Source organism: Orbicella faveolata, unplaced genomic scaffold, assembly GCF_042242905.1.
Source record: "Orbicella faveolata isolate gen_17 unplaced genomic scaffold, um_ofav_v1 contig_46, whole genome shotgun sequence".
Lineage (NCBI taxonomy): Eukaryota > Metazoa > Cnidaria > Anthozoa > Scleractinia > Merulinidae > Orbicella > Orbicella faveolata.
In genome coordinates, this window is record NW_028301576.1 from 26,310,001 (window position 1) to 26,336,341 (window position 26,341).

The window sequence follows — 26,341 nt, forward strand, 5'->3', positions numbered from 1 at the left end:
AATACCTTTGGGCATTACGTAAGGAACACGGGCAATTGCATTCATTAGTGTTTGCCAATACCTTTAGGCATTACACAATCCTTTTGTTTTACTTGCCATCGTACATATTTCATATATTAGTTTTTCGTTCAAAAAAAGTTAAATTCTATCCTCGGCGTGCACGGTACGGATCGGAACTTCTTGGGCATTTTCGAATATCAAGGACTCTTGGACTGTCAGGGCATTGTTTAAAAGTTTGATTTATAAAATCGTGTGGAAAAGAATAAATGTTTAATCTGGTAAACGGGTTGCACGTGCAATGCATGATTTCCAAGAGCAATGTCAAGTTCACATAGCAAAGTAAGAACATGGCTGGTTGATTTGCTTCTCCAACATAATGCATTTTTTGTTATTTTCTTTAAAACAATGTGTAATAAAACAATTATTGGCTTCGGTTTTTGTAATATCTGGAATAATGAAGGTCTTGGTAAGTGTTATCAGCCTTAGCCTTCAGCCAATAACACTTACCCTAGCCTTGATTATTCTGGATATCACAAAAACCTCACCCAAGAATTGTTTATTAACAACAAAGAGAGCCTGCATTCCTGTAGCTCACAGTGGTGTTTTAATGTGCATTCACCAGGACTTCCATGTGCTCCAGGACTGAGACGTGTTGGCAGCCTTCACATTGATTACAGCCTTAACAGGGGACTTTGTTTTGTATGGGAGCACATCTTCAAGCATTCCCCCTTTCTTCCCTCTCCACTGTGAAGTCAGTGTGACAGCTGCCTGTCTCCCCATTCGCAGCTCATGGCTTGGTCTGGAAGATTTGTCAGCTGTGGGAATGGTCTTAATCTAGGAGCTAGCTGCCAATAATTTTACAGTGGAAGCTCCTGGATGTCTCCGGCACGCAACCTCCATTTAGCTGAGTTCAACTGGACAAATAGGACTAATATTGTGTTTTTTTTCCCCAGTACGTAAGATTGCCAGGTTTAGCAGCAGCAGTAGCTGTAGTCATATTGGAAGAGGTATTGTCAGTCATAATACTTTCTTGCGTGTGTTAATGCCAATCGTCAATGTCATTGCAGTTATCGTTGTCAGTTATGCAACATCGGTTTGCACTATTTCTATATACTACAGAGCAACATTGGCTGAAATATGCTCTAATGCGATGATTGGATAGTTCAGTGTTTGTGTAAACCAAGGAACTTTACCTTGGAGGTCTGTAAGTACCAACGCTTCTTCCATGAACTGAAAAGTCCCAGTGGGCAAACGCCAGGCAGATTTTTCCATGCGCCGAATTCAAACCCTGACTCGCACTTGTTCCGTCATTGCCCAAGTATTTTTCAAATTTGCCATCCAATGCCGCTTCCATCATGACAACATTTTTATCATCTTCAGCATCTTGCCTTGCCAGAATGAAGCACGGTATAACACTGAAGAAAAATGCAAATGTGTATCAGAAAAGTACTGTGGATATATCACATCTATATTTAACTACTGAACTACTGAACTAGTTGTTATGAGTTTCATCCAGGATACCTTTCGTCATCTGTTTGAATTGTTTTGCTAGATGTGCAACAACCATCTGACTTTGCACTTCCTGAGAAAGGTAGAGCCACACAAAGTAAATAAGTTCTTTCATACTGGAGGTGTAACAAAGTTCTCAGGAAGGGGGAAACGACCCCATAAACACTTTAGAACAATACATTATAGGAACAGAACGCAGCGATGTACTGGTCACTTTTCCTGAAGATGCTCTGATGCATTCAGTTTAATTTTACTAGTGCTTGGATTCACAAATGTCTTCGGTGGCTGTATCCCAAACCCCCTCAAGCTGGTCTTGTATTGGGTTGTCTTTTCATGTCCACCAAGAGAACGCAAACATTCTTGTCATTTTCTTCTGCGTACCCTGCAACAAACCAAATGAACCTGCCCAGAATATTGTGCTGCTATTTAGTAACAACGTTAAGTTCCTTCATGGATAAAATGTAATGTTTCAAAATAGATAACGACTAACAGTCGCATAATTAATAGGAAGACCAATGAAAATGAGTTCCAATAATACTAGTTATCCTTAAAGTCAACAATCATATCTGACTAAGACTCAAACAGACCCATACCTTCATGGCCATCTTGCGTAGATTCTGCCCTTTTTCATTCGCCTGGTCTTTTATCGTGTTGATGTAATCCTTGATTACAAGGTCGTCTCCATTCTGGATTCTTATTTTCTACAGCTAGCTCTGCCTTGAACGCCATCCTCATGCCTCCAACAGCAAATGCTTCCATCGATTCTCGGGTAACGAACAAGTAGCTCAAGGCCTGCCACACTGCTGTTGTGACATCGAATGTCAGCACTCTGTACATGGTCTCTAAATGGATTAAGCAAAACACCAATTTCACTCAGTTCTTCTTTTTATTTGTCTTAAAGTTTGCAATTGAAATGTTCACTTAAGGTGGCTCTATATCACGTTAATGAGATTTAGCCACGAAAATCGTAGTGAATAAAATTCATACTGATTGTAAATGTAGCCAATCTGGAGCATGAACGACAAAATTTGACCGTGAAAAACTGTTGTTTGTCCAATCAGCAACGCAAATGACAAAATCCCACCAATGATGAATGAATGTACCGAAGAGAACATCATCCGAGAGCCCTTGCACAAAAACCTGCTGGCATTTAAAAATGACAGAGGGAAGGTTTGCTTTTTTTCCTGAACGAGATGTAAGATGATTAAAAGATTTTTGAAAACAGGAAAATTTAAGATATTTCAGCCGTTCAGCTGAATGAATACATTAGCCAATGTATCATCTCCGTCCGCACTAAAACTGAAGTACTTAGTACCTTGTATTTAGTACCTTGTTGGTCGTTTGTGGCACCTGCTTTTGGGTAAATGCTTTTACCAACTTGAAGCAATTTGGTTTTACTTAGCTCGATCACTGGTTCTGTGAACCATAAAGGTATGTTATTGTGAAGTTACCTCAGTATGTTACCCCATAAATACAAACTATGAGGGCTTACCTTCTGCACTAAGTGTGGTAACATTTGAGGCACTGTCTTGGACAGAAATCGCAGATTTTTGGGAACATGTTGACATTCCAGACCTGCAAATTGGAAAGACCAATCGAAGTGACACCATGGTTTAAACTTACCTTAATAGACAAGTTCTTTGCATAGTTTATTCCCTTTATTTTCCATGCGCAGGGATATCTGTGATTTCAATTATGCTAGCGGGGATAGCGCAGAGATGGTGCATGTAAAAGACAATGCGTACATCAATAAATGTATGAGGCAAAGATGACGGAAAGTGCACATCGGGGACGGGGGGGTTGGATACTCTACCAAGGTTTCTTGGAAGAGCCTCGGCCCCAAGGTCCAACCCCTAACCTTTTCGTATGCCATTTTGACAACAGAGTTGCCCATTTCGGATACTGTTAATTGACAAAAGGTACCTGTTTCAAATGCTATCACAACCGGCCAGTATTAGAAAGAAGTCATGAAAAAGGAAGGTTTCTTGTCATTTTGATGTACTGCTAAAGAAATGAAATTATACAGACATAAGATGTTTCAGATCGAAATATGTCCGTACCCTTTCATATACCTCAACTTGTAAAATCCATACTGCTGAAAGAAATACCGTGTCGAAATAAAGATTTCACCTTACCTTACCATTTCATACATATTTCTTGAGATCTGAAAAAGGTACCAACTTCGAGCGCAGCCACTCCAAATAGGCCATTGTATAAGGAGTAGCCCCCCCCCGCCTGCCCCCACACCGATTCGCACATGGTTTCAAAAATTGTATTGTACCCTTTGAGGAAATATTTTATTTTTATTATTATTATTATTATTATTATTTTTAAACGGTATTGTTATGGAACAATAAAAGTCTTTGTAGAATGTGTCACGCAATTTATTGCCTGCGCCTTTGACCGATGCTGGTTGCAAAGGAGGCTTGCATAAGATAAACATAACTCACCCTCTCAGTTTTGAGCCAGAGGCCACGAGAGATGCGTCTGAAGGCCAAGATGTCTGACTGAGGTTTCCATACGACTTATCACTCAGCTGAAACAATGACAGGGAATAATTAAAGTTGCCATTAGATATATTGTTTAAGTAGGCAAATTATGATGATGTTGAAGCCAAGAGAAAAATGTTTAGTTTTAATGCCAGCCATATCTTACTTTTAAGTAACAAAAGTTGAAAGACGTTTTGAAAGTATAGGTGTCATCTGTCACCCTTGCTTTGCCGTCCAATAGGAAGAGATCAAGATTCTTCGCGGAAACCTCCTCCTCATATCTGGACTTGTCAATCTGCAGGAACTCTTGAGCACAAGTTTTCAATACATTTTCCAGCGTTGCCACCTTCCCAAACAAAACCTGTTTAAAAATTTAAAGAAAACCGCCTATTTGGAATACAGCTAAATGAAAAGCCAGAGGGGAGTTGACAGTTATTGCGAGGCGTATATTATACTGTACTCTTCATTGTAAATCGGAAAAGGATTACATCCAATGGAAAGGTAATACTCAGGTCACGAGATTGCACTCTAAAACCTAGTCGACAATTACATTATGAGCTCGAGATCTCTATAAGGTGGTAGTTGTCAAGGCCAAAGGCTACTAAAATTTTATTAAGCTAATTATTTCCAATTGTTTTAGTGCATTGTGCTCAACTTCAATTTACGTTTTAGAAAAATCGCATGGACTGAATTGTAGTCAAATAAAAATGACAAAATGGACTAAGATCGCTGAGAAACGAGGAAGCTAATATTGAGTGAGTAAACGGGAACCTGCTTTGTCCGTCAATGTCCACGTAGGTCTTTTTTCCACCACGCAGGTATCTTGGTCGCTTGAGCTGAATCTTTATTGACTATGTATGAATGAAATCAATGCATTCAATTGTGATCCAGTTACAAAGGAAATAAAGTCAAATTCCAAATATAGCGTATGGCAGACAGTACCTTACGATAAGCTGGGGTGTTTGGGTCTCGCGACCATTTCCCTTTTTTTCTGTACGCCGGCACTGAAGCTGGTGTCAGTGGACTGTTTTTGTTTACACTTGTTCGCTTGGAGCATTTCACTAAAACCTGGAAATAGATAGACCAAAGAAAGACAGATGTACAAGTGAATGCCTACATGTATGACATTCGCAAAAAAAAACCGCACATGTCAGCCGTAGTTTCACTTCCATGAAATCAGCGTTGCGTTCATTGAAAATATCCAATTTGATCTATGCAAGTGGCATTCAAGGTACAATGCAACCTCGTCAATACAGCCTGTTCAATGAGTCCACATGGCGGAAATAAGGGTAATAAAGAGGTGGGTATTACACAAAATTTCGCTTCTCTTAGACGAGATGAATTGTCGGTAGGACAGTTGATACTCTCTTAATGGACACAATAGCTTAAAACTCCTGCACAAAGTGTGTTTTTACATATTCTCCTATGCGATTCCTGTAAGCGAACAGATGTTGGACCATTTCATTAAGCTCAACCTACACTTTTGTTAATGTCGGAAGTACCATGAACGGACACAGAAAGGAGACACCCTATTAGCCTCAATCTTATTTTCAATAAGCAGACTCTTCTGCGGCTCATAACAGTGCAATATTCCAGCCATCGCACAGCTACAGAAACTTTATCTACAATCCGTGGGTCTCCGACTGTGAGAGCTCGGTATAGTGGTTCGAATTTGCTAATCTGTTCCATGAATAAAAATAATAGATATTCATAAAATGAATGTATTTCATTTTTCGTCAAGAAACTAAACCTTGCAAAACCCAGTAACCGGAATGTTGTTTCCACTTTATTGGAAATTGTTTTTGAAACACACACACAAAAAAGGTATAGCAGGCTTACGTACGTGTAGCTTTTTGTTCAGACGTCCCAGCACCGTCTGTTCGCCCAGCAGAGGAAGCCGCCAATGATGTCTGAAAGGGAGTTGCTGCGAAAAGAAGAGCGAACATAGAAATAAACGCCACCTTTCTGTAGACAAGCACAAAGGGGCTACCCCAGGTTTTCTAAAAGGGGCAGGAGCTTCACCTTGTCGGAAATAAATTAAACTCCAGCCAGAAACATAAGTTATATAGCCATTCAGAACTCACGCGCATGTCATGTTTAAGAAGGCAAAAGTTAAGTACAAACATTGGAAAATACTACCGACTTCTGGATGTATCTTGTGGGCAGGTAAACTTCTATTCGGTGAGGTGCTCTCAATCAGGTAGCCTTTTTAATGACAATTTAATAACAATGACATTTGAAATTATTATGTAAAATATTGGAAATTTAAAACTTGGAAAGGGGAGAATCCGGAGGCCTTGCAACACGCCCCTCGAAAACAGGATAACAAAAAGAGTCATTCCATAGATCACCTTACACCGCGACTCTTCCTAAACCTTTGTGCTCTTTGGCAAGGTGACCACAAGTGTAGCAGTCTCTCATATTTGCTACCTGGACAAACTGCGAGCACTTGCACACTTCGGAACCCACACATCCTGACATCGCCCCCTGAAAATATGAGGAGAAAACATGCAACCTTAAAAGTTTCGTTTTTTATTGTGACTACTACAACGTCTTACACTAATTTAACTATTAAAAATCATGTAGGTAACCAATGGGTTTCCAACAAGTTATCCATTTAATGAAGCTATACATTACAAAGGCAACAGATTTGTGGTTCTAGTTAGGTGTCCGGGATTCTCCACTGCTAGATGACACGATAATTTGCAAATAATTTGCACTAGTGGCCTTGCTCGGAGTAGTCGCACTGTCAAAGCCTCCAATTTTAAACGCAACTCAGTGTATCTTCCAAAAGCATCAAGTGAATAATTTGTAGCATTCTGCAGTGTGTGCATCATAGCTGTTTCACTAATTCAGGCTTTCGTGTTTGAGTGAAGATTTTTACAGCGATAGAAACCTTATACCTTTTAAAATCACGATAGCTAGAAATATACCAAATGTTGCATGCGAGCTCTAGTTGGCAAAAGAGGACAACTTGGAAGGGACCCATAATTTACTTATGTGCATCGAGGAAGGACACGAACATTTGCTGCATTTGTTTGTGTCTTTTGCTTCTCGGTAACCCAGACACGTGCACAGAGTACAACAACCCCTTAACACCCGTTTGTGGTCAACAGTTGCAGCTAGAGAAGAGAAGCAGTATTATATGGGAACTGTTCACAAGATAAACCCAAAGAGAAAGGTGAGAAAAAAAAAAGAAATATCAATTTCCCCTACCTGAAATCTTTGTATTTGCCATGTTATTCTCCCAAGTAATAAGTGAACAAACAGTTGTAGCATTGGTGTTATTGAGATGTGTGACTATGCTGAATGAACGGGAAAGCAAGACCAAGCAACAAACACGTGATGAATACTGCCAGCAAAGAATGATGGTCTACACTAAGCGATTTCATTTACATTTTTGTTTTTGTTTTGTTTTTGATAAATTGCATTTTTGTTTTTTTGTTTTTTTTTTACTTTTGTTTTTGTTTTGCTTTCTGTTTTTTTTTTGTTGTTGCTGTTTTGCTTTTTGTTTTTATTTAGTAATTTTTTTTTATTTTTGGATTTTGTATTCCTTTTTTTTCAATTTCACATTTTTTTTTCCACTGTTTGCATTTTCGTTTTTGTTTATCTCAAAACCAAAATCTGAAAATGAAAAAGAAAACCAAAAAAAAACAAAAAACAAAAACTAAAGTTAAAAACAAAAACAATACAAAAATGAACAGTAAAAAAACAAAAAGCAAAACAAAAACAAAATTTACTTAAAACAAAACAAAAACGGATGTTAATAAAAGCAAAACAAAAACGAAATTTACCGAAAAAAGAACAAAAATGGTTGGTGACCCTTCTGGGCTGCCATAATGTCATGCACCGCCTATCAGATTAATAAATTAACCCTTCTGCACAATGTACGGGTCTCCATACATCTGCATGTCCACTGATCCCAGAAGTTCAAAACACAACAAATCATGCCGATATGAAATAAAATCAACACAACCTGGATCACAGATCTATGTTACAATTGATCGCTACTTGTTGGCCATTATTATGTTTTAATGAAAAAAGCCGAAACAATCTAGTTACCAGTTTGAGAAATGCGAGAAGAATGTGATCGCAATGCATGCCGGGAAGGGTTTTTACACCGTGTGTGCGGGAAAACATGGCGGTCGATACAAGACAAATTTTATAAGTCTAAAAGCAGTTCTTGCTTTCCAAACTTTGACGCTAGCAACACTTGGCAATTGGGCCACGACTCACCAGAGGGTATTTTTCTTGGGCAAGAACTGCTCTTGGACTTTGCTGCCTGGCTCGATCTCACTTCGAACGCCAATAACGCGATTACAGTATATCAGCTGCCTTCAAAGTTTCAGAACACAATTTGATTCTTTAAAACATGCTGATGACTTACGGGTTTATCGAGACTTCATGATGCCTCTCAACCACCAGGCAGGCATACAAGGTACGTTAAAACAATGCTTAAGATATTAGTTGACAGAGCCCTAATGCGGCACATCTCTTTTTTGTTTGATGAATTTCGTTTGACACTCGATCGATTCACGTGTTGTGCTCACTTCGCAATAACCGATGTAAACAATCTGTTCCCAGATTTCCACTCTATATATGCTGTGAGATTTGATTTTGACTTGATACACTATAAACAGTCTGCCTGTTTGCTGTTCAACAAATAAACTCCTAAAGACATGGCTAGGAAAAGCCAAGTATTTTTGCATATGTTATAACTCGAAAACAAAGCAAAAACCAGTGACAAAAATACAGGGCTGCATTTTTCTATTACATTGAAGACCATATGCAAAAATTCAAGCCCTTTAGCAAAATTTTTTTTTCACCCAAATCGTCACTTAGCATGGTTTTGCACTCACCCCTTCAATTGTAAAAATTCTAGAGGTTGCTTCTTACTCGAATCTTAAACAACTACAGGGGTAGCAGGGTGTGAGATGATAAGTGATTTGAACTTCACTTGGTAGATTCAAACTGATTTAATGACAGATCAAGTCCATAGATCTAGTTCACAATACGTAGGAACTGAAGAAATCGTGAAAACCAGTAGATCACAAGTAGTGGTTGCAGATACGAATAGGAGTAGTAGTTGTACAAGTAGGTTTGAACTGAAAAGTGATAGTTAAGAATACGTCCTGCTTAGATAAGGCATAAAATACAAATCTAACAGGATAGAATGATCGTAATAAACTAACAAGATCATAGCGTGAAACAAATAGATGTGACAATTGATACTTGAAAGTAATAAAACTGAGACAATAACAACTCTTGTCGTAACAAACGAAGATATCAATGGCTATCTTGCAAAACAGCTAAATGTAGCATGAAAGAATCACAATTTGGTAATATGACAACTGGACTAATAAAGCAACTTGATAATAAGCCTTAGCAATAGTAGAGCTGTGGAAGCGATTTTAACAAAACCTAGATAAACTAAATGAAACCTTTTCGTGCTAACGAAAAGACTAACAATTCACAACTTCGCAAATAACTACAGCAATAAGAACTTGCGTACTTTGGTTGAATATCCACTTGACGTCATGTTGTAGCTGGTAGTCATGAATCTGAGCTTGATTCCATGCTTGAAGGGCTTCGTATAGCTCCTTTTCACCTTTCACGAAGTTGCCTCTGTTGTCTGACCTTATTTGTTCTGGGCATCCTCTCCTTGCAATGAAATGTTAAAGAGTGTTGATGAAAGACTCAGTGTCTAAAGAATAGACCACTTTGATATGGACTGCACAGATAGCCAGGCACGTAAACAATACACATCTCTTAGCAGTTGTCCATCCGCGATGAACAGTGAAGGGACCAAAACAGTGGACCTCTATATTTGTGAATGGTGGCTTTGAAGGTGTTATTCGCTCCTCTGGTAGGCTTGCCATTTTCTGTTGCATTACTGGGGCTTGTCATCACTGGTAATTGAAAGATGCACTGACCATGTTGCAAACACTTGATCACGCCCAACAATCCAATATTTCTCTCTGATCAAAGACTGTGTACTGGACTCCAGAGTGACCAGAGGCTTGGTGGTAGTGGTTGATGATTAACTTGATGATGTGATGCTTTCTTGGGAGAATTACTTGGTGTTTAGCATCATTCTCAATTGGTGCTTGATTCAGACGTCCTCCTACACGGATGGGGCCATTTTCCAAAACAGGTTCAAGCTTGTAAATACTGGTACTCTTCTTTGTAGGATTCTTAGTTACCATTTTCTCCATCTCCTTGCAGACTCAACTGACTTGACTTAAAGCTGTTAATTCCTCTTTTAAGTTTTGTTTCTGCATGAACTTGACGATTTCCTTTTCTGCTTTGTTGACTTCAGACACAGTCAATGGTGTTGCCCGTTGACGTTATGAGATGCAGTTTCACAACCCAGGTTAGAAATCCTTCAAGAAAGCCATCGTTCCTGTTGACGGGGGACAACTGTTGGTCCAGATAGACTGATAACTGTGCAAATTGGTCAACAGAAACACAAAGATTGTCTACCTCGACCCTATTGCTCTCTTTGCCAATTTGGGTATCTGTCCACTGCAAACCATCGAACAGTTTGCAATACAGCTGACATTCCCCCAACAGATTGTTTTTTGTTTTTTTTAAACCAAGTCAAGAAACTATGACATTTCAGGGTATACTATTATGGCAAGTCTGCCATGCTGTACCAAATGCTGCATCAGGCCTTTGCAGGTGTAGTCCTGAACAGCCAAGTATAAGGTTATACAACAAAGTATGAGGTTTATGTGATCGCAAGTTAAACTTGCCAAGGAAATATTTTTGGAAGATATCTTTTAAGAGGACACTTTTTCATTTTGCTGTCCATAACAGTTTTTTGCCTTACTCCAAATGTCTAGATGCAAACGGACGCGGTTTCTTTGGCTGCTACTGGATGTTTATTGACATAATGTTTAACAATAAGACTCTTCCATAATTGGCACCCAGAGCTTTCCGGATTTCCTTGAAATTTTTTTAAGATGTTTATTATTATTAATATAGTATTTTATACAGGGAAGTTGATTCATTATAAATACCATACTTGGGGCAATCCACCATGCATGTCTATGGAAAAAACGTTTCAGGATACTTTTTTACAGAGCTCTTAGCACACAAAAACCCTAAAAATGCATGCAACAAACACGTGGAAAAGCTCTTAAAATTTAAATCCAGCGTGAATAATATATGTATTTGGGATAGGGATGAATATATTTGCAAAACCATGGCTTTCAATAGCACATGTTTGGCTGAGGCTATACCCATTTATGGGCATAGTTGATGTCTAGTGGATGCCTTGTACTCACTGTCACATCTTTGGCAGTGAAAAAATCAAAACAGTGAGCAAGCCTGAGATCAAACTGGACACATTTCCTTCAATTAAAGTCACTTGAGCATTTATGTCTACAAAAAAAAAACGTAAAAAGACTTGGAAAAAAACTGGACATGAACATTGCCCTTTCTGTATGACATCACAGGCAAGGCAATTGCCGATCATCTCTATGTCAGGGTATAGGTACCTAGACATTCTATAAAAACTGGTCAGGTACTTCCTATGAAGGAAGATGTCTCTGATGGTTGAATAAGGCACGTTCCCAAGTACAGTTTTGCAAAGTTTTGTCCTGTGGAACCCTTCCAAACTTTTTTTCTTTTCAGAAATACAAGAAGGAAGCGTACACCATCAGGCATTGTGCTATGCACAAGATATCTTAGTTTTTCCTCAGAACACTCAGCAGGAGTTAATTCTTGCAAGATCATTTCAGCATGCTGACCTTGTTTGTAGGATTGACCTTGATACTCATCACCACTTGCCCTCAGTAAAATGTGAAACATCTTGCTAGTTTAATTCTTCAGCTGATTCCGATACCTCACTAGTATATTCATAATCCTTATTAGAATTCTTGTCAGATTTTCCTTCACTCACTGTTTCATTACTTTCATCTAGATTCAGAGTGTCATAGTGTAAATAGGGACTTTCTCTTTTCCTTTTACTTTCTTTCCTTTCCCGTAACCTCACAAGGAGTTCTGTTGCACTTAGCAAGTGGAGGTTTTTAGGTGTTTGGTGAAGTGCAGTGCCTTTTTACCACAACCAGGCAACGTGCAAGTGACACACTACCTGCATGATTTAGATGAAAGATGTTGCTGTTGGTCAATTATGGTTCATGTAATACCTTTGTGATACTTTAAAAGCTGGTCATTATGCTGCTTTAGCAATTTACCAATCTGTGGACAGCCCTGAATTCAACAAATATCACTTTTCCTTAAAAGGTTAATACAAAAAATAGTTATTGGTGCACAATTTCATTAATACTTGAGAAATATGTGAAAGCTTCTTATTTTACTAGATAACTGCAGAAGTTCTTGTGTGCTCATTAGCTAATTTTCCTTGTCAATTTATTAGCAGACATACAAAGGAGTTAATAACCTTCTCCCTTTCCCTAAGCAGTCTAACTACCACCACAGCTACTTTACAACATTCATAGTCAATAATGGGACAGGGACACTAAAACCTGACCTCAACTGTGTAGCATTTAAAACTGCTATTTTGCAATTTAAAACAAATCTCATCGAAAGAGGGTACCCTGAAACTCTCATTACAACAACTCCAGCAGAAATTATATTAGGAGAGAAAACCTGCCCTACAACAGAAACGTAAACAAGACAGGCAATTGTTGCCTTTTGTCACACAATATCATCCATCAGTGCCTAACTTAAAGCAAATACTAATGCAGAATTGGAATTTAATTCAACAATCATCGCTTAGAAGAATATTCAAAGATCCCCTTTTGTCTTGTACAAAAGGGGCAAATCCTTAAAGGATATACTCATTAAAGCAATGCTTTAACTGGCTATTACACATGGATGGGAGTTGTGCCGAGCTGTCACCCCATTGTTATCAAAATCTATTGTTCTTCAATTTATTTTACATGGTAGCCGTTAGCACGGTTTAAGTTCAATGAAGTGCCAAAATTAGAGACTGCATCATGATATTTTGGTAACCAAGTTAACCATAATTGATTAATTACAGGTTAACGCACACAGCAAGTGAATTATCAGGATTTACCTGCAATAATTCACTAACAATGAATGAGAAATTTCAGTACCACATGAGGCTTTGCCGATTGCGGTATTGAAAATTTAGACTTCATTGTTAGTGAACGAGTACAGGTAAATCCCGATAATTCATGAGCAAAGAGTGCGTTAACATTTATATTATTCAAATTGAATACACTGCACAAAGAAACACTGCCCTGAAACAACTATATACTTGGTAAACCAGACAAAATGTTGATTTTAAATTTAATACATTTCAAAGATGACAAAAAATTAATCATAGTTTTTACAAAATATATCCAAAAATATATGAACATGGCAGTTAAATGAACACTGAATGACTTCAAAAATTTTAAAATGACTTTCCTAAAAGATATAATCAGCATAATGTCTTACTCAATGTCTCTATTGCAATAGGTTTGAAACAAACATAAGCTAATCAACTTACTTTTTTGTAGTGTTTATGTTAGTTTGACAGTCTTTGAATTCTGCACGTAAAAGGAAGTTAAGCGTTGGAGAATGGTTTAAATTAGCCACTACATTCTGTACATTGTGGTTTTGACTGTTTTGTGCAAGATTTTTGATGTTACTCACAGCAACTACTGTGCCGGACGTAGACTCCTTTGGAGTGGAATCACGACCGACTCTAGCAAGAATATTGGAGGATTCTTTGTTCTTTTCCACGCTTAGTCTGTCACAATATGACTTAACACTACTCTCCCTTCTGTGGCCTGAAGTCTGCACAATTCAATGAATGGGTTCTCCAGCTTCATCTAGAGCAGAGATGGTTGTAGATCTAACAGAATGGTTTGTGTAGACTTTGTCCAAGCTTGCAGCAAGTAATACTTCGTTCATCATGCTACCCAGTTTACTCACTCGGTGAATTTTCAAACCATATCTTGATGCTAGAGAGAAAATTTATCTTTGGTTTCTGAAGTAATGCAGTTTGGTTAGGATTTAGGACACTCGGAAACTTTTTGAAATATTTCACAGGACATTTTGACATTCCAGTGCTGAACATTTTTGGATCACTTTCATCCGTTTTATCTCTGATACTGCTTGGTGGTTTTTGGTTTTTTCACTAATAGACATCTCCACATATTCACCGTCATTTGGATCTTTCTTAATGACAAAACTATCTGGTGTTAAGGATCGAAGATTTTCCCTTCCATGGCAACAAAAGTGAAGGCTGATGTTGAACCAGTTCATGCAAAGTAAACTTATTGGTTTTGTTACTGAAAACTTTTGTCTTGTAGCACTTTTGGATGTCTTTGGGAGAGATAGATGGATGATGTTGAACTTTTGCAAAGCCTTGAGCTTTAAGCTGTTTTAGTTCAGCACTCAGGTATTTATCTGCAATTTTAAATTGCAGATCTGATATGATAGAAACGTTGCTAAACTCTGGCAGTGTGTTCAAGTAGCGATCAATAGCCATTCTGATGGACGAGTGCGCTGAAACACTGTAATGCTCTGTCTGCGATTTCTTTAATTCTTGGTAGAATTTCTTTAATCTCTCAGAGAGAACTCCTGGTGAAAGATTTTCGAAAACCTCATTTGGGTATTTTATGGATAACCAGTCTTAAAGACAAACAAATGAAAAAAATATAATGATGATTTTGTCCAAAGCTGGCAAAATCATCAAAAACATTTCAACTAGCTTGAATGAAAAATTTAAAATTCACAACCTTACCTTTCAAAACAGATGTTCCCCAAGCAGTTGCTTTCTTGGTGTTTTTAGCAATTGCATCATCAATAAGAGAATCAATGTCTGCATCTGCAAATCATCAAATTTTGAGTCAGCCGAAGCCATGCTGTAAGGACAGTGGTGTCGAACTTACACCATGGCTATTACACCACAATAATGACGTCAAGAACATCAGATGCTTGATTTAGGTGGATTGGACCGAGCCTACCGGTTTTGTTATGCATCACACATCACAATCTTACTTAATCGGTCACATGATCTCTCAGAACATTGACGGCCTGCAAAATATTCTTTGAGCATCCAAGTTGTTTCCAATCTTTCTACACATCATATGCATTTTAAATATCTGTTGTAAATATCGGTTTCTGTTGTAAATATCAATTTCTGTTGTAAGTATCGTTCTCGCTTTTTATTTGATGTACATATCAATTAGTTAGAAAATGTCTAAAGGCCGAGTTTGTAAGCAATTTTGCAGAGAAAGCTTCGTAGATGAAATCCAACAGGAAGTTTCTGAAGCATTCTGGCAACTATCTTCCACACAGTTGACCATGGATGTTATCAGAAGTTTGCCAACTAAGGTCTTGTCTATTCTTTTGTCTTTGAAATACAAGCAACACCTGGTTTCGTTCATCACCTCCTCTGGTTGAGCTGTCTGTGCTTTTAAAGTCGCTTCATGCAGTAACAGTGGCGAAACTCACAGGGCTTTCTGTTGATGAGGTTTGTTACCTTTGCACTTGATTTAGTGTTTTCAAATGCTAATGGTATAAGCATAAAGTTGTGCATCAAACTAACATAAATCTCTAATCCTTTTACTGTAAATCCTTGAATTAGCACCCGGGGCACTTATTTCAAATTTAGGAGAAGACAGGGGGCACTTAGGGCCCATTTACATGCCTCGGGGGGATAGGGGCACCCTACCTAGTAGGGTTCAAGATACCGCAGTTCTACATGCAAGCTAGGGGCACCCTCCCCCCTAGGGCCAAGAGCTAATTAGAAGGGGTGGTCACTAAGTTTAGTAAACAGACAAAATGGCGGGTCGCAGACAAATTTCGGCAGCAAACGCAATTCTTGTCACTCTCTCATCTTTGGCTGCTGCATTTCAGTTGTGTGGATTGATTTTAACATTTAATTCTTGAAAAACGTCGTCTTCAAATGGTTGGCTTTCAAATCGCTAACCAGTATGATATTGCCATGGCCTGACTTCGAAACACTCCGATTCCAAACGATAATGCAGTCGTGGCTGGTGATCCTCCCCAAATGTCTGTCAAAAAATTGTAATGCTCTTTCACAATGTGCCCGCTCCCGCTTTGTGAGCCTTTGTTAATGGCGTTGCGATAATCTTGCCTTAAAGCCTTGGTGTTTTCCTTGATTCTGGAACACCCACTCTTTATTAGCACCTTGTCTGCCTCACTTTCCAAAATGTATTTGTTGTACTCTTCCTTGTTCATATTCTCGAGCTCTTTTTCTGGGAGAGTGACTTCCTCCGGACCAAAATCGAAAGGGTAATGACGAGCCATGCATTTTTGCACCGCAGCATACAAAGAAGCAAGATCTGCTTCAAAATCAATTCCTTTGAAGTCACAATTTGTCTTATAATCATTTATGTACTTCAGAAGATCTTCCACTTTATCGTCCGTCCATGCAAACTTCTTAACCTTCTTGCTTACTGCCTGCTTTTGCATTTTTTACGTTTCTTGGTCGAAGCTTCATTTGAACATGTGCTAGTCTTCACTGCTTCTTCTTCTTAACAGGCGAACGCTTGCTCTCCATCTTTGTCTTTGCCGCTTTCCAGTTGGTCGTTGAATTCTAACTGCTCCTCGTTTTGATCTTCCTCCTCGTATTCTAAGCTTTTCTGCAGCTGATAGCGGCGAAATAATTCACCTTTAGAAATGTTGTTCGTGGCCATGTTGAATTCTTACTGAAATTTCACACCTTTTACTTGGTGGTCAGCGGCCTTATCATAACAAGACATAGCCCTAGCCCCCCGAGCCAGCTCTACCATTTCGTTCTACATGGGCTTATGTCAACAAAAGTCAACCCTAGCCCCTAGGGGCACCCTACCTTCAAGGTAGGGTAACCCTACCCCCCTAGGGGCACCCTATCTCGCATGTAGAATGAACCGCATAAAACAAAAGAGAAGGGAAACCCTACTACATAGGGTGCCCCTATCCCCCCGAGGCACCCTCCTCCTTGTAAATGGCCTCTTATTCGAGGGGGCACTTAATCGAGGGGGTGCTTATTGAATTTTTCCCACATCATGGCCTGACATGATCATTTTTAATACATCATATCTGCATTAACAGCAACATTAGCTGTTTATCGACATAAAAAGCTGATCCTAACGTTTAAATCATGGCACCATTAGTGCTTGTAAGTTTTTTTCTAAAACTTAAACAATGCACAAATCTAATACTACACAACGAAAACTATACATCCTTTGTTATCTTATTATTCCTCCACGAAATGGGGGGGGAGGGGAGGGGAGGGGGACGCTTATTTGAAATTTTGACTGATAGGAGGGGCATTTATTTGAAGGGGACGCTTATTCAAGTGGGCGCTAATTCCAGGATTTACAGTATTCATCTAGGCCTCTGTCCTTTATGAAGCATGTTCCATGATTGAGAAGGCTAGCTCACCACACAGTTATCAGAACAGAGTTGTCGTTTCATCAGTCAGCTTCCCTATTCTGTTGTCTCTGCCGGTTGGTACCTGTTTAGTGTGCAGCCGCACTTTGACAGAACACAATAGGGCCTGTGATGTTGTCATTTAGGGTCTGCTTAGAAAGGCGTCAGGCCTAAAGTTCTCACTGTGTTGCGATCAATGCAAAATTAATTACAACTATGATCGATATGGCAATAAGACTAGAGGTTGGTGCCTGTATGAAGGTATCAGATCTTTAGTGGAGGCCAGCAAGGTCTGCTTCGTAGAGCAGAAGCTTCTTGACCTTCAGTGTGCCTTAGCATGAGTGCCAAAAGTCCATTTAGTTAATTGATTCATATAGTCAATTGACGGTTTTCTATGAAAATTAGTATGTTAAGTGTCTTTGTTTTTTGATTCAAACTGAACGTAAGGGCCAGTTTACATGGAGGCAGGGTGCCCCGGCTAACTGGGCTACCTGGCTAGGAGGGTTAAAACATAGCCCGCCTTTACAACTCACCTAAGCAGGTTAGTCAGCAGGCTATTATTTGAGCGGCCACTCAGCACAACAAACAAGATGGCGCACAAAAGGAAAGTTTTGGCAGCAAGTTCATTTTTTATCACTCATTCTGCTAGCCTTCACTTTTCAGTGTCTAGGGCTATTATTTTGCACTCTAGTAGTTGATAGAAGTCACCAGAGGCAGTTAACATTAAAGCAAAGTGATAACGATGAAACAATTGCTCAGGATGGTAATTTTGTGCCGCTAGTTTTTTGCGGTCTTCCCACCTCAGCTAGCCAGGTAACCCAGTACGAACTGTTTACATGGCAAAAAGATAGCCTGGGTGCCCCTGGAAGGTGGGTTACCCTGTTCAGCATGTAAATGCTTTAATGCATTTTCTAAAGAAATGTGTGAAAAGTTGGCTCTCCTAGGGTAGCTCGGTTAGCTGGGTAACTCGGTTAGCCTGGGCACCCTGCCTCCATGTAAACAGGCCCTAAGTCTATGTCTGTAAGTTATTTTGCATGTTAAATTATCGTTTTCAGCAAATGAAGTCTTCAGTTCATCTTTTCTTATTGTTGGCATCTGTTTCCTTAATTCTAGTAACCATGGCTGGGTTAGTTTTTCAGGTTTTTCTACTGCGTACAATGAAGTGTTTGACTTGCTCTCAGGAGATGGAGGTACCGCTGTACATGTATTTGGACTGTTATCATAATTTGTTAACATCAATTCAATTTTTTTTTTGAGTTTTACACCAAAACTGATTTTCTTTTAGATGTTGGTTATGTGTTCCAGGAAATATTTACATTCCTCCCTTAGAGTGTTATTTGATTTGAACCCCTCCTCTCTTTTGGTACTGATGAATTGTAATTTTTCTTAGGATATGGAGAAAAAACAGTGTGTTTCAGCATTCTGGAATGGTGAGCTGGAATCTGAGGTAAGAGAGCTTGGAAACCTTGACTTCTTTGGCTTGATGAAGAAAAATGATGATCGTGAGAAAGTCATGGTAAGAAAATTATTTCTTTTTCTCTTTGTAGTGCAGCTCACAAAATTTAAATAAATTATTTATTTTAAATTTTTTCCTGATGAGTCTGAAATGCTTTTGGTGACACTTTTCTTTTACTGGGTTAGTGGTCTTACTCCCCCACCCCTAAATTTCTTACTTACATGTAAAGTGTACATGTTTCCATACTAATTTAGTTTTTTTTCTTCTATTAAATGATGCAGGTTGTGGGCGATTATGGGTTGTAGATGGACAGTGGAAACTCATGTTTTCTCATTGCATAATGCAAAGAAAGGTAAGTAATCAATTAAATTGTCTCAATTTAGTCTTTGTTTTCGATCAGTAAGTACTGGTTTTTTCATTCCTGCAATATGCAAATTACAAACAATGTTAGACATGACGACCAAGATAAGCTAATTACAATTCTTTTGTTTATGATCACCTGAACATGTCTGCATTATTATTCTTTTTGGTATACTAAGAAATTGCAATATTCGTAAGTTAGTATTAATTTTCAGGCAGTTAAATTCTAGATTTTGTTGACTGCTAGCTTGTCAGCGTTATGAATATTTTAATGATGAAAATCTGCAGTACATGGTATATGTAGTCAAATTGTTTAAGACCTTAAAGTCTTTTTGTGTCACCAACAGAACTTTATCTGTGGGCTTCCTCTGTTGAACTACCCAAATGTATGTCCAAATTCCACTCAACCTGGAATGGCTTTCTGCAGTGAGCCTCTGCAATACCTGGATGAAGAGTATCCTGCAGTGCCCACAGATATTCATGGATTTTTAAAGTACTGTGGTATCCAGCGTGACAAGAATGGTATGTGTTAGTCAATAGTCGAGGTTGTACTCTAGCAGATATTATTAGGCACCTGCTTTCGACTTGGTTGCACTGACCAACATAACACTATTTAGCTTAGTCATACACCATCTATGTCCAGTCAAAAAAATGAAAGTAGTATTTGTTTTCCAAGATATAAAAGGCCCCCTATTTCTTCACCGTTCAATAGCGCTCTGCACTAATGACATCATGAAATTTCAGACCCCCCTCGAGACTCAGACAAACAAAGACCCAAATCCTGAGTAATCCTAAGGGAAAATTTGTGAATGGCAAGCAGTTTGCTTCAATCTTTAACAGTTTTAACCGAGGACGACGATGTTCCTGGTTCTAAATTTGACAGAGATCCACAGGAATACACTGTTGATCAGCTAAAACGGTGGTTAAAGTGCAGGGGCTTAAAACTGAGCGGTAAACGCGATGACCTTGTGAAACGTGTGAGCGACTGCATAAAGTGTGGGAATCACCACACGCTTGATGCAAGCATTGACAATGGTAAATGGTTCGCTGCCAAGGTTCTTAAAGAAAGTCCGCAGATACAAGCAACTGGAAGCTCGATTTCGCTGCCATTTATTCCGTCGACCGGCTGGCAGGACTTTCCATCTCATTGCATTCCTTCTCTCTTTAACTATGGCCATGTGTATTACTATGTGTTAGAATCGCTTGCAAATGATCTAGCAGACATCGACGACGGACTGGGACATATGACCGATAAGCCAATGAAAAATGGAAGGAAGTACGTGGATTCAGGCTTTGTACATGATGTGATGGACATGCAGAATGCCGATCACTATTTTGTGAGAGCGCATGTTTGGCCTTCGATGAGAACAGAGCTACCGCACAATGTTGTTGTGATTATATCTGTGAATAGTGGTGCTGTTCTTCACGCCTCATGTGAACCTTGCCAGGCTTCGTCTTTGGGACGTTGTAGTCATGTTGTAGTGGTTTTATTTCATGTACTTGACTACGTTCAGAAACACGGAACAGTTTTAACAAAACCATGCACAAGCCAAGAATGTTCTTGGAATAAAGGCAAGAAGAGGAACAAAAATCCTAAGAGGTTAAGCGATGCCAAATACCCTGGAAAGAAAAAGCAAGCCATTTTCCCTGTGATTGATTTCGATCTGAGGCCAGCTAAATATCGAAATGTCAATGTGCATCACATAAACAAGTTTCTGGGTAACTTGCAATGGCTTTCACAAGCTGAGGGTAAAGGAGTTTCAATGCGGGAAACTCAGCTCCAGTACACCTACGGTGACTACAACCTTGATTGTGAGAGAAAAGGAGTGTTGTTGGAGCAAGTGAGTGCCTTACATAAAAATCTGAAGCCTAAAGCCTTGATGGAAATCCCAGGAACACAAGAACAAAGTAAATCTGAAAAATGGTTCTCTGAAAGATGGTGCAGATTGACAGCATCTAAGTGTCTTTCTGCTTTCAAAGTTGGAAAACTTGTCATTGAGTGTCAGCCAAATGCAGCCATAGAAGCAAGCAAATTTATTTTCTCTGATATTTGGAGACTTGATTCAGAACATCTCCAGACATACTGGATGCGTTATGGCCTTGAATGTGAACCAAAGGCCATACTTAAGTACGAGAGGGTCCGAAATGTGAAAGTCTACCCATCAGGGTTTTGGGTCAACCCCAAGTTTCCATTCCTTGGCTGTTCTCCTGATGGTCTGGTTGGCAGTGACACTGTTATTGAGATTAAATCTCTAAAACTCTTGAAACAGTACAGTGTTGAGACAGTGACATCTCCCACCTCCCCAGTTGCGAAAAGTGTTCTCAGCAGGCAGTGTTTTAAGGTAGAGGATGGAAAGTGTATCCTGAAGCGTTCACATGCCTATTACTATCAGTGTCAACAAATCCTTCTCGTCACTGACAGAAAGTATTGTGATTTTATTCTACATGCTGCAAGTGGTCCTGATTCCGTAGAAAGGATACCAAGGGATGAACCCCTCATTCAGGAGATTTTGGGTAATCTCACGGCCTTATGGACACGTGTTATTGCCCCAGAAATCTTTGAAATGCGTGTCCCCAGGGATCTAGTGCCATTTGTTTTAGCTGAGGCTGCTGACTGTTTGGATTCTTTTGAACCATTTCCTGCATCACCTGACAGTTGCTTGGAATTTGGAGACCCTACCACATGTACTTCTTCAGCATCACCTGTTGGCTCCCTGGAACCTGATGCATCCCCTGCATCACCTGACAGATGCTTTGAGGGTGAAACCCCTACCACATGTACTTCTTCAGCATCACTTGTTGGCTCTGTAGAACCTAATGCACCCCCTGCATCTGTATCAGCGACTAAGAGCAGAGTCTTTGTAACACCTGTGTCACCTGCATCCCTATCTGGCCTGTGTGAAACCACAGCATCTGATTTGCCAGTATCTGTCACAGAGTCTGAACAACCCTTTCCTGCTGACAGCTTATATACCCAAGCAGAAATCAATGCTGCAGAAGCTCTCCTTCTTTCGGTTACTGGTCCAGCCAGTAACCCTAAATCTGCTAGTCAATAAGATCACGAGCTAACTACTTTTCCCTGGGGTGGACTGACAAGTACTGGAGTGACACTTACCAATACTTGTCCTTTGGATAATTGGCTAATTATTTTCCAGGCCCTAGTTAAATCAAACAAAGTAAAGCTCGAGGACCTTCCAGAATCAGGTCATACAATAGGTACAGCACTGAAGCTCATAGATGATGGCCAGTATGCAGATGCAAAATTGTTAATACTGCAGTCTCTACCACAACAACAGCAAGGTATGTATGCCTCACTATTTTTTTATAAGGATAATTTAACAACAAACATGGGTGTTTGTTCAGAAGTCTTATTATGTTAAAATGTTTATAGTCATGATAATAAGCAAAAAAAAGGATAATCAATATGATATAAATGATCAATATGGCAATTTTTCCTTTTCGCATTTCCAGTTGTGGCTGGTACCCTGGATTTGTATGGTAATGAAGGGGATTTCTTCTTGATGCTCCTCCGTCCCTACCTGACAAGCATCATCACATCAACTTGCTGCCTAAATACTTGCCCATTGCAAGTACACACAGTCCAATCTTTGACAGTAAGACTGCCACAACCCTCCCAGCACATCAACGACAACGCATTTCTGGATGCCCTTTATGACTGGATGCAACCACCAGATTCTAACTGTGGAAGGAAATTTGGAAGCCAGCCTTCAGAAGGAACCCCCTTCAGCGAGGATGTCACAATAGATGAAAATGGCAATGCAAACATGTCATGGCATTGTGCGGGTGTGAGGGTGAGCAGCTCTCGTTCGATGTTGAATTTAAAATCATTTCTTGTGTTTTCTGTTGACCTACTGAGCAGAGGAGGTTCTCTTAAACTGTCAAATACACCACTTTCAGTTTCAGTATTTGGGAAAAGTTTTAAACTGTATGGAGTAACACTTTGGAATGGTGGCCACTATATCTGTATTGTTTATTTTGAGAATAACTGGTACATGTATGATGGGCTGCAAGAATCTACAAGGAAGGGCTCTGGAATCCAGGTTTCTCCAGCTATGTTTCATGAGCCACTGGGATTTTCATTAAGCTTTTTAGTATATTGTAGTTAGTAAATGGAAAAATATAATCCCAAATGTTCCTTTTCCTGAACTCAAACCATAATGGAATATTAAGCTATTTCATGATGACTGTACATAAGAAAAAAAACTTAGAATTCCCCATGAGCTTACAGTATTTCTTTTTGGGTCTACTGTAAATTAGGTAAAAAAGCATGTGTACTAGTACTACCAACTCACTATGTTTGTTTAGTTTTGAAATCTTTAACTGCAATACTTGTGCATTATCAGCAGAAGAGTAATGTAACGATTTTTCTAACTAAAGGAAAGATAAGTGCTATAGACTAAGAACTTTGTTCTTAAGACTCTTTGAGTGCCAAGAGTGACCAACATACAAGTTCTTCTCACAGTATGATACTTAATCCAAAGAGATGCTGATGAGAATTTATAAAATGATTACCCATTATGGCTAATACCATAAAAAATGTATGTACATCAGTAAGGAGAATTTATATGTGGATATTTGGGCTTTAATGGTTAAAATGTATGAGGATTGCTGTTAACACATATTTTTGCTTGGTTCCTGGGCTGCCATTCATATTTTAGCATCTATTTTCAATTTGATAATTGTTCAGTGGCAGCATGTTGATGTTCTGTTGGTGGGGACAGGGCTTGGTGAGGAACATTGTTTGATGAAAAGGGTAAATGGTGATTGTAAATTTTGTTATTCTTAATTTCCTCTATATTTAAGTAGCACAGTCATGGTACCTACCTTATAAGACAAGAATGGTAGATTTAAATTAAATAATGGCACAAAAATTTAAGAATTTTGAATTGAGAGAGGTCTATTACATTGTTATTGCTGCTGTACACCCACATCTTATGAGTTGTGAAATTTAATTTTCCATATGGATTTTTTTATAGAGCGTTGTTCTATTACTATCTTTTGTATATAGATGAAAAGAGCATTGACAAGTATCTTGTAAATTCAGATAAATAAGTACTGTATACTGAACACAACTTTTATTTTTCAAAATGTTGTTTGTATAAAAAATATAATTTAATGTCAAATTGAATGGATTGTTAATTGTCTGCCACCCTTTTCAATTGTATTGAGAATAATGATATATTGTTTTGTGTCCCTTACAAATAGGAATTTGATTTTTCATTAAATTAAGGCTTCTTGTCTAAGAAAAAAGTGTCTAAACCACATGTAATACAACTGAGACATCAGCATATTACTATTAACTGGTGAGTTCTTTTTGAGTTCTTTTGAATAAATACAAGGCCTGCAATTTTTTTGCCACTACATTATAATGCTTTTATCTGCTTGCCGGTCAGCAGCCTCTTTTGCAAAAGAATTATCACAAGGAGAAAATGTGTTGTTTCAGAAAATATCAAATTAACCTCCAACGAAAAGTTTTGTTTGCTTTGCTCCCCAACCACCCACCAATGTCTCTTGGAGAGCCACAGTAGCATCATGGTTTGATGTGCTTGTCTACGGATTGTGTGGTCCATGTTCAAGCCCTAGTTGGGGACATTGTATTGTTCTCTTGGGCAGGACACTTGACTCTTACAGTGCCTCTCCCCTTGTATATGATGCAGGTCAAAATGAAATTCAGGTTAAAATAAAATTCCTTTGTCTCTTAACCCTAATTATTCATGGATAATGAATAATTAGGGTTAGAAGACCGAGAAAATTGAGAATAAAACTAGGTTAGAATCATTTTAACCTGAATATTATTCCTGTTTAGCATCATACATTCCATGGGGAGGGTATGGATATTCTTTGAACTTTCCTACTATCACTTTTTCAAGATTTATAAAAATAAATGCTCAATATACAGTCATCAGTGCTCAATACAGACTGAGTTTAATCTTGTGGTCTTGCACTAGTACAAATTTCAATCAGTCTTCACACAACTATTCTGTATTAAAACTCTATTTACAAAGGGTGTTCTGAAAATTGACAAGGCATGAAGCAACTACTACCATTTGAGTTGCAAGAGGGGCCAGAGACAAAGGAATTTTCCGACCAACAAGTTTGAACTGCTTAAGGCATTCATTAAAACGTTCTACATGAATCCTAGCCTTAGCAATACGACGCGTCTCCAGTTCCTCTGCAGCACTAAGAGTTTTTCTTCCTTTCAGAAATGATGGAATTTTTAATTCCACTTGGAGTGGATTTAGGAGCTCATGCACAGTAAAACCCCGATCAGCCAATACTAAATCATATGGTTTCAGGTGTTTCATAAGCCCACTTTCTTTGAAGATTGCAACATCATCAATATCCCCTTCAAACAAATCTGACACAAAGCATGCTCCGCCATTGGGAGTTAGAGCAATGAGACACTTAAATGTGTTTGTGTGCTTGTATGAAGAGAAAGTGTTCCCTTGCCTAGCAAAATTCCTGGAGCATTCTACTCTAAACTCAGTACAGTCAACAATACACTGTATTTGCCTCATGGTTTTGAAAACTTTGGGGAGGAACCTACTGAGTTGGGCTCTCTGAGGAAACATGAAGTGTTGCATGTCTCTAAACATTACATACATCAGCTGAAGAAAGGTGGTGAAAATTTTGCGTACATAGGATGGATCAATTTTTCTTTCTGGTGTACTGAGAAGAGCTGCTAGGGTCTTGAGAGTAAATCCTCTCCTAAGTCTCAGAAGGCAAATAAAAAGCTTCTCCCTTGATGAAAAATCACTTCTTGGGCCAGTTCTTGCATTTTCCGTTGCAGGGCAATCTTTACTAGTCCAATAGTTTGGATCAATTTTTGTTTCTGGGCAACCGACCATGATAAAATATGATTGAGTACGAAAAACAATTCGTGCACGATACAATTACATCCACCACGATGATTTTTACATCGAGGTCGATTACTTTTAATTGAGGTGGATTACTTTTAATCGACTTGTTATGGAGGTGGATTACTTTTATCGAGGTGGAGTACTTTTTATCGAGTTGGATTTTCATCAAGGTGGATTGTTATGGAGTTCGATAAAAATCGTCTTGTTCAATACGTTTGATAAGACTATCAAAAAAGTCCAGCTCGATAGGAAAAAGAGACTGGTACAGAGAACGTGACATC

General features: G+C 38.8%; 2 protein-coding genes and 1 pseudogene across 2 annotated transcripts; 1 reads left to right on the forward strand and 2 right to left on the reverse strand.

Annotated features, from left to right (window-relative positions):
- Nucleotides 1-15,886: 15,886 nt before the first annotated feature.
- Nucleotides 15,887-16,908, reverse strand: LOC149099245 (uncharacterized; annotated as a pseudogene).
- A 1,848-nt stretch (nucleotides 16,909-18,756) lies between these two features.
- LOC149099246 (uncharacterized) lies at nucleotides 18,757-24,328 on the forward strand. The gene is made up of 4 exons (XM_089276782.1): nucleotides 18,757-18,879; nucleotides 19,527-19,701; nucleotides 20,020-22,479; nucleotides 22,651-24,328. Exons 1-3 carry the CDS (start codon nucleotides 18,757-18,759, stop codon nucleotides 22,233-22,235), a joined length of 2,514 nt encoding a protein of 837 aa, XP_089132908.1. The 3' UTR covers nucleotides 22,236-22,479; nucleotides 22,651-24,328.
- Nucleotides 24,329-25,193: 865 nt separating this feature from the next.
- On the reverse strand, nucleotides 25,194-26,048 carry LOC149099247 (uncharacterized). The gene has a single exon (XM_089276784.1). The coding sequence runs from the start codon at nucleotides 26,046-26,048 to the stop codon at nucleotides 25,194-25,196; it is 855 nt and encodes a 284-aa protein (XP_089132910.1).
- Nucleotides 26,049-26,341: the final 293 nt, after the last annotated feature.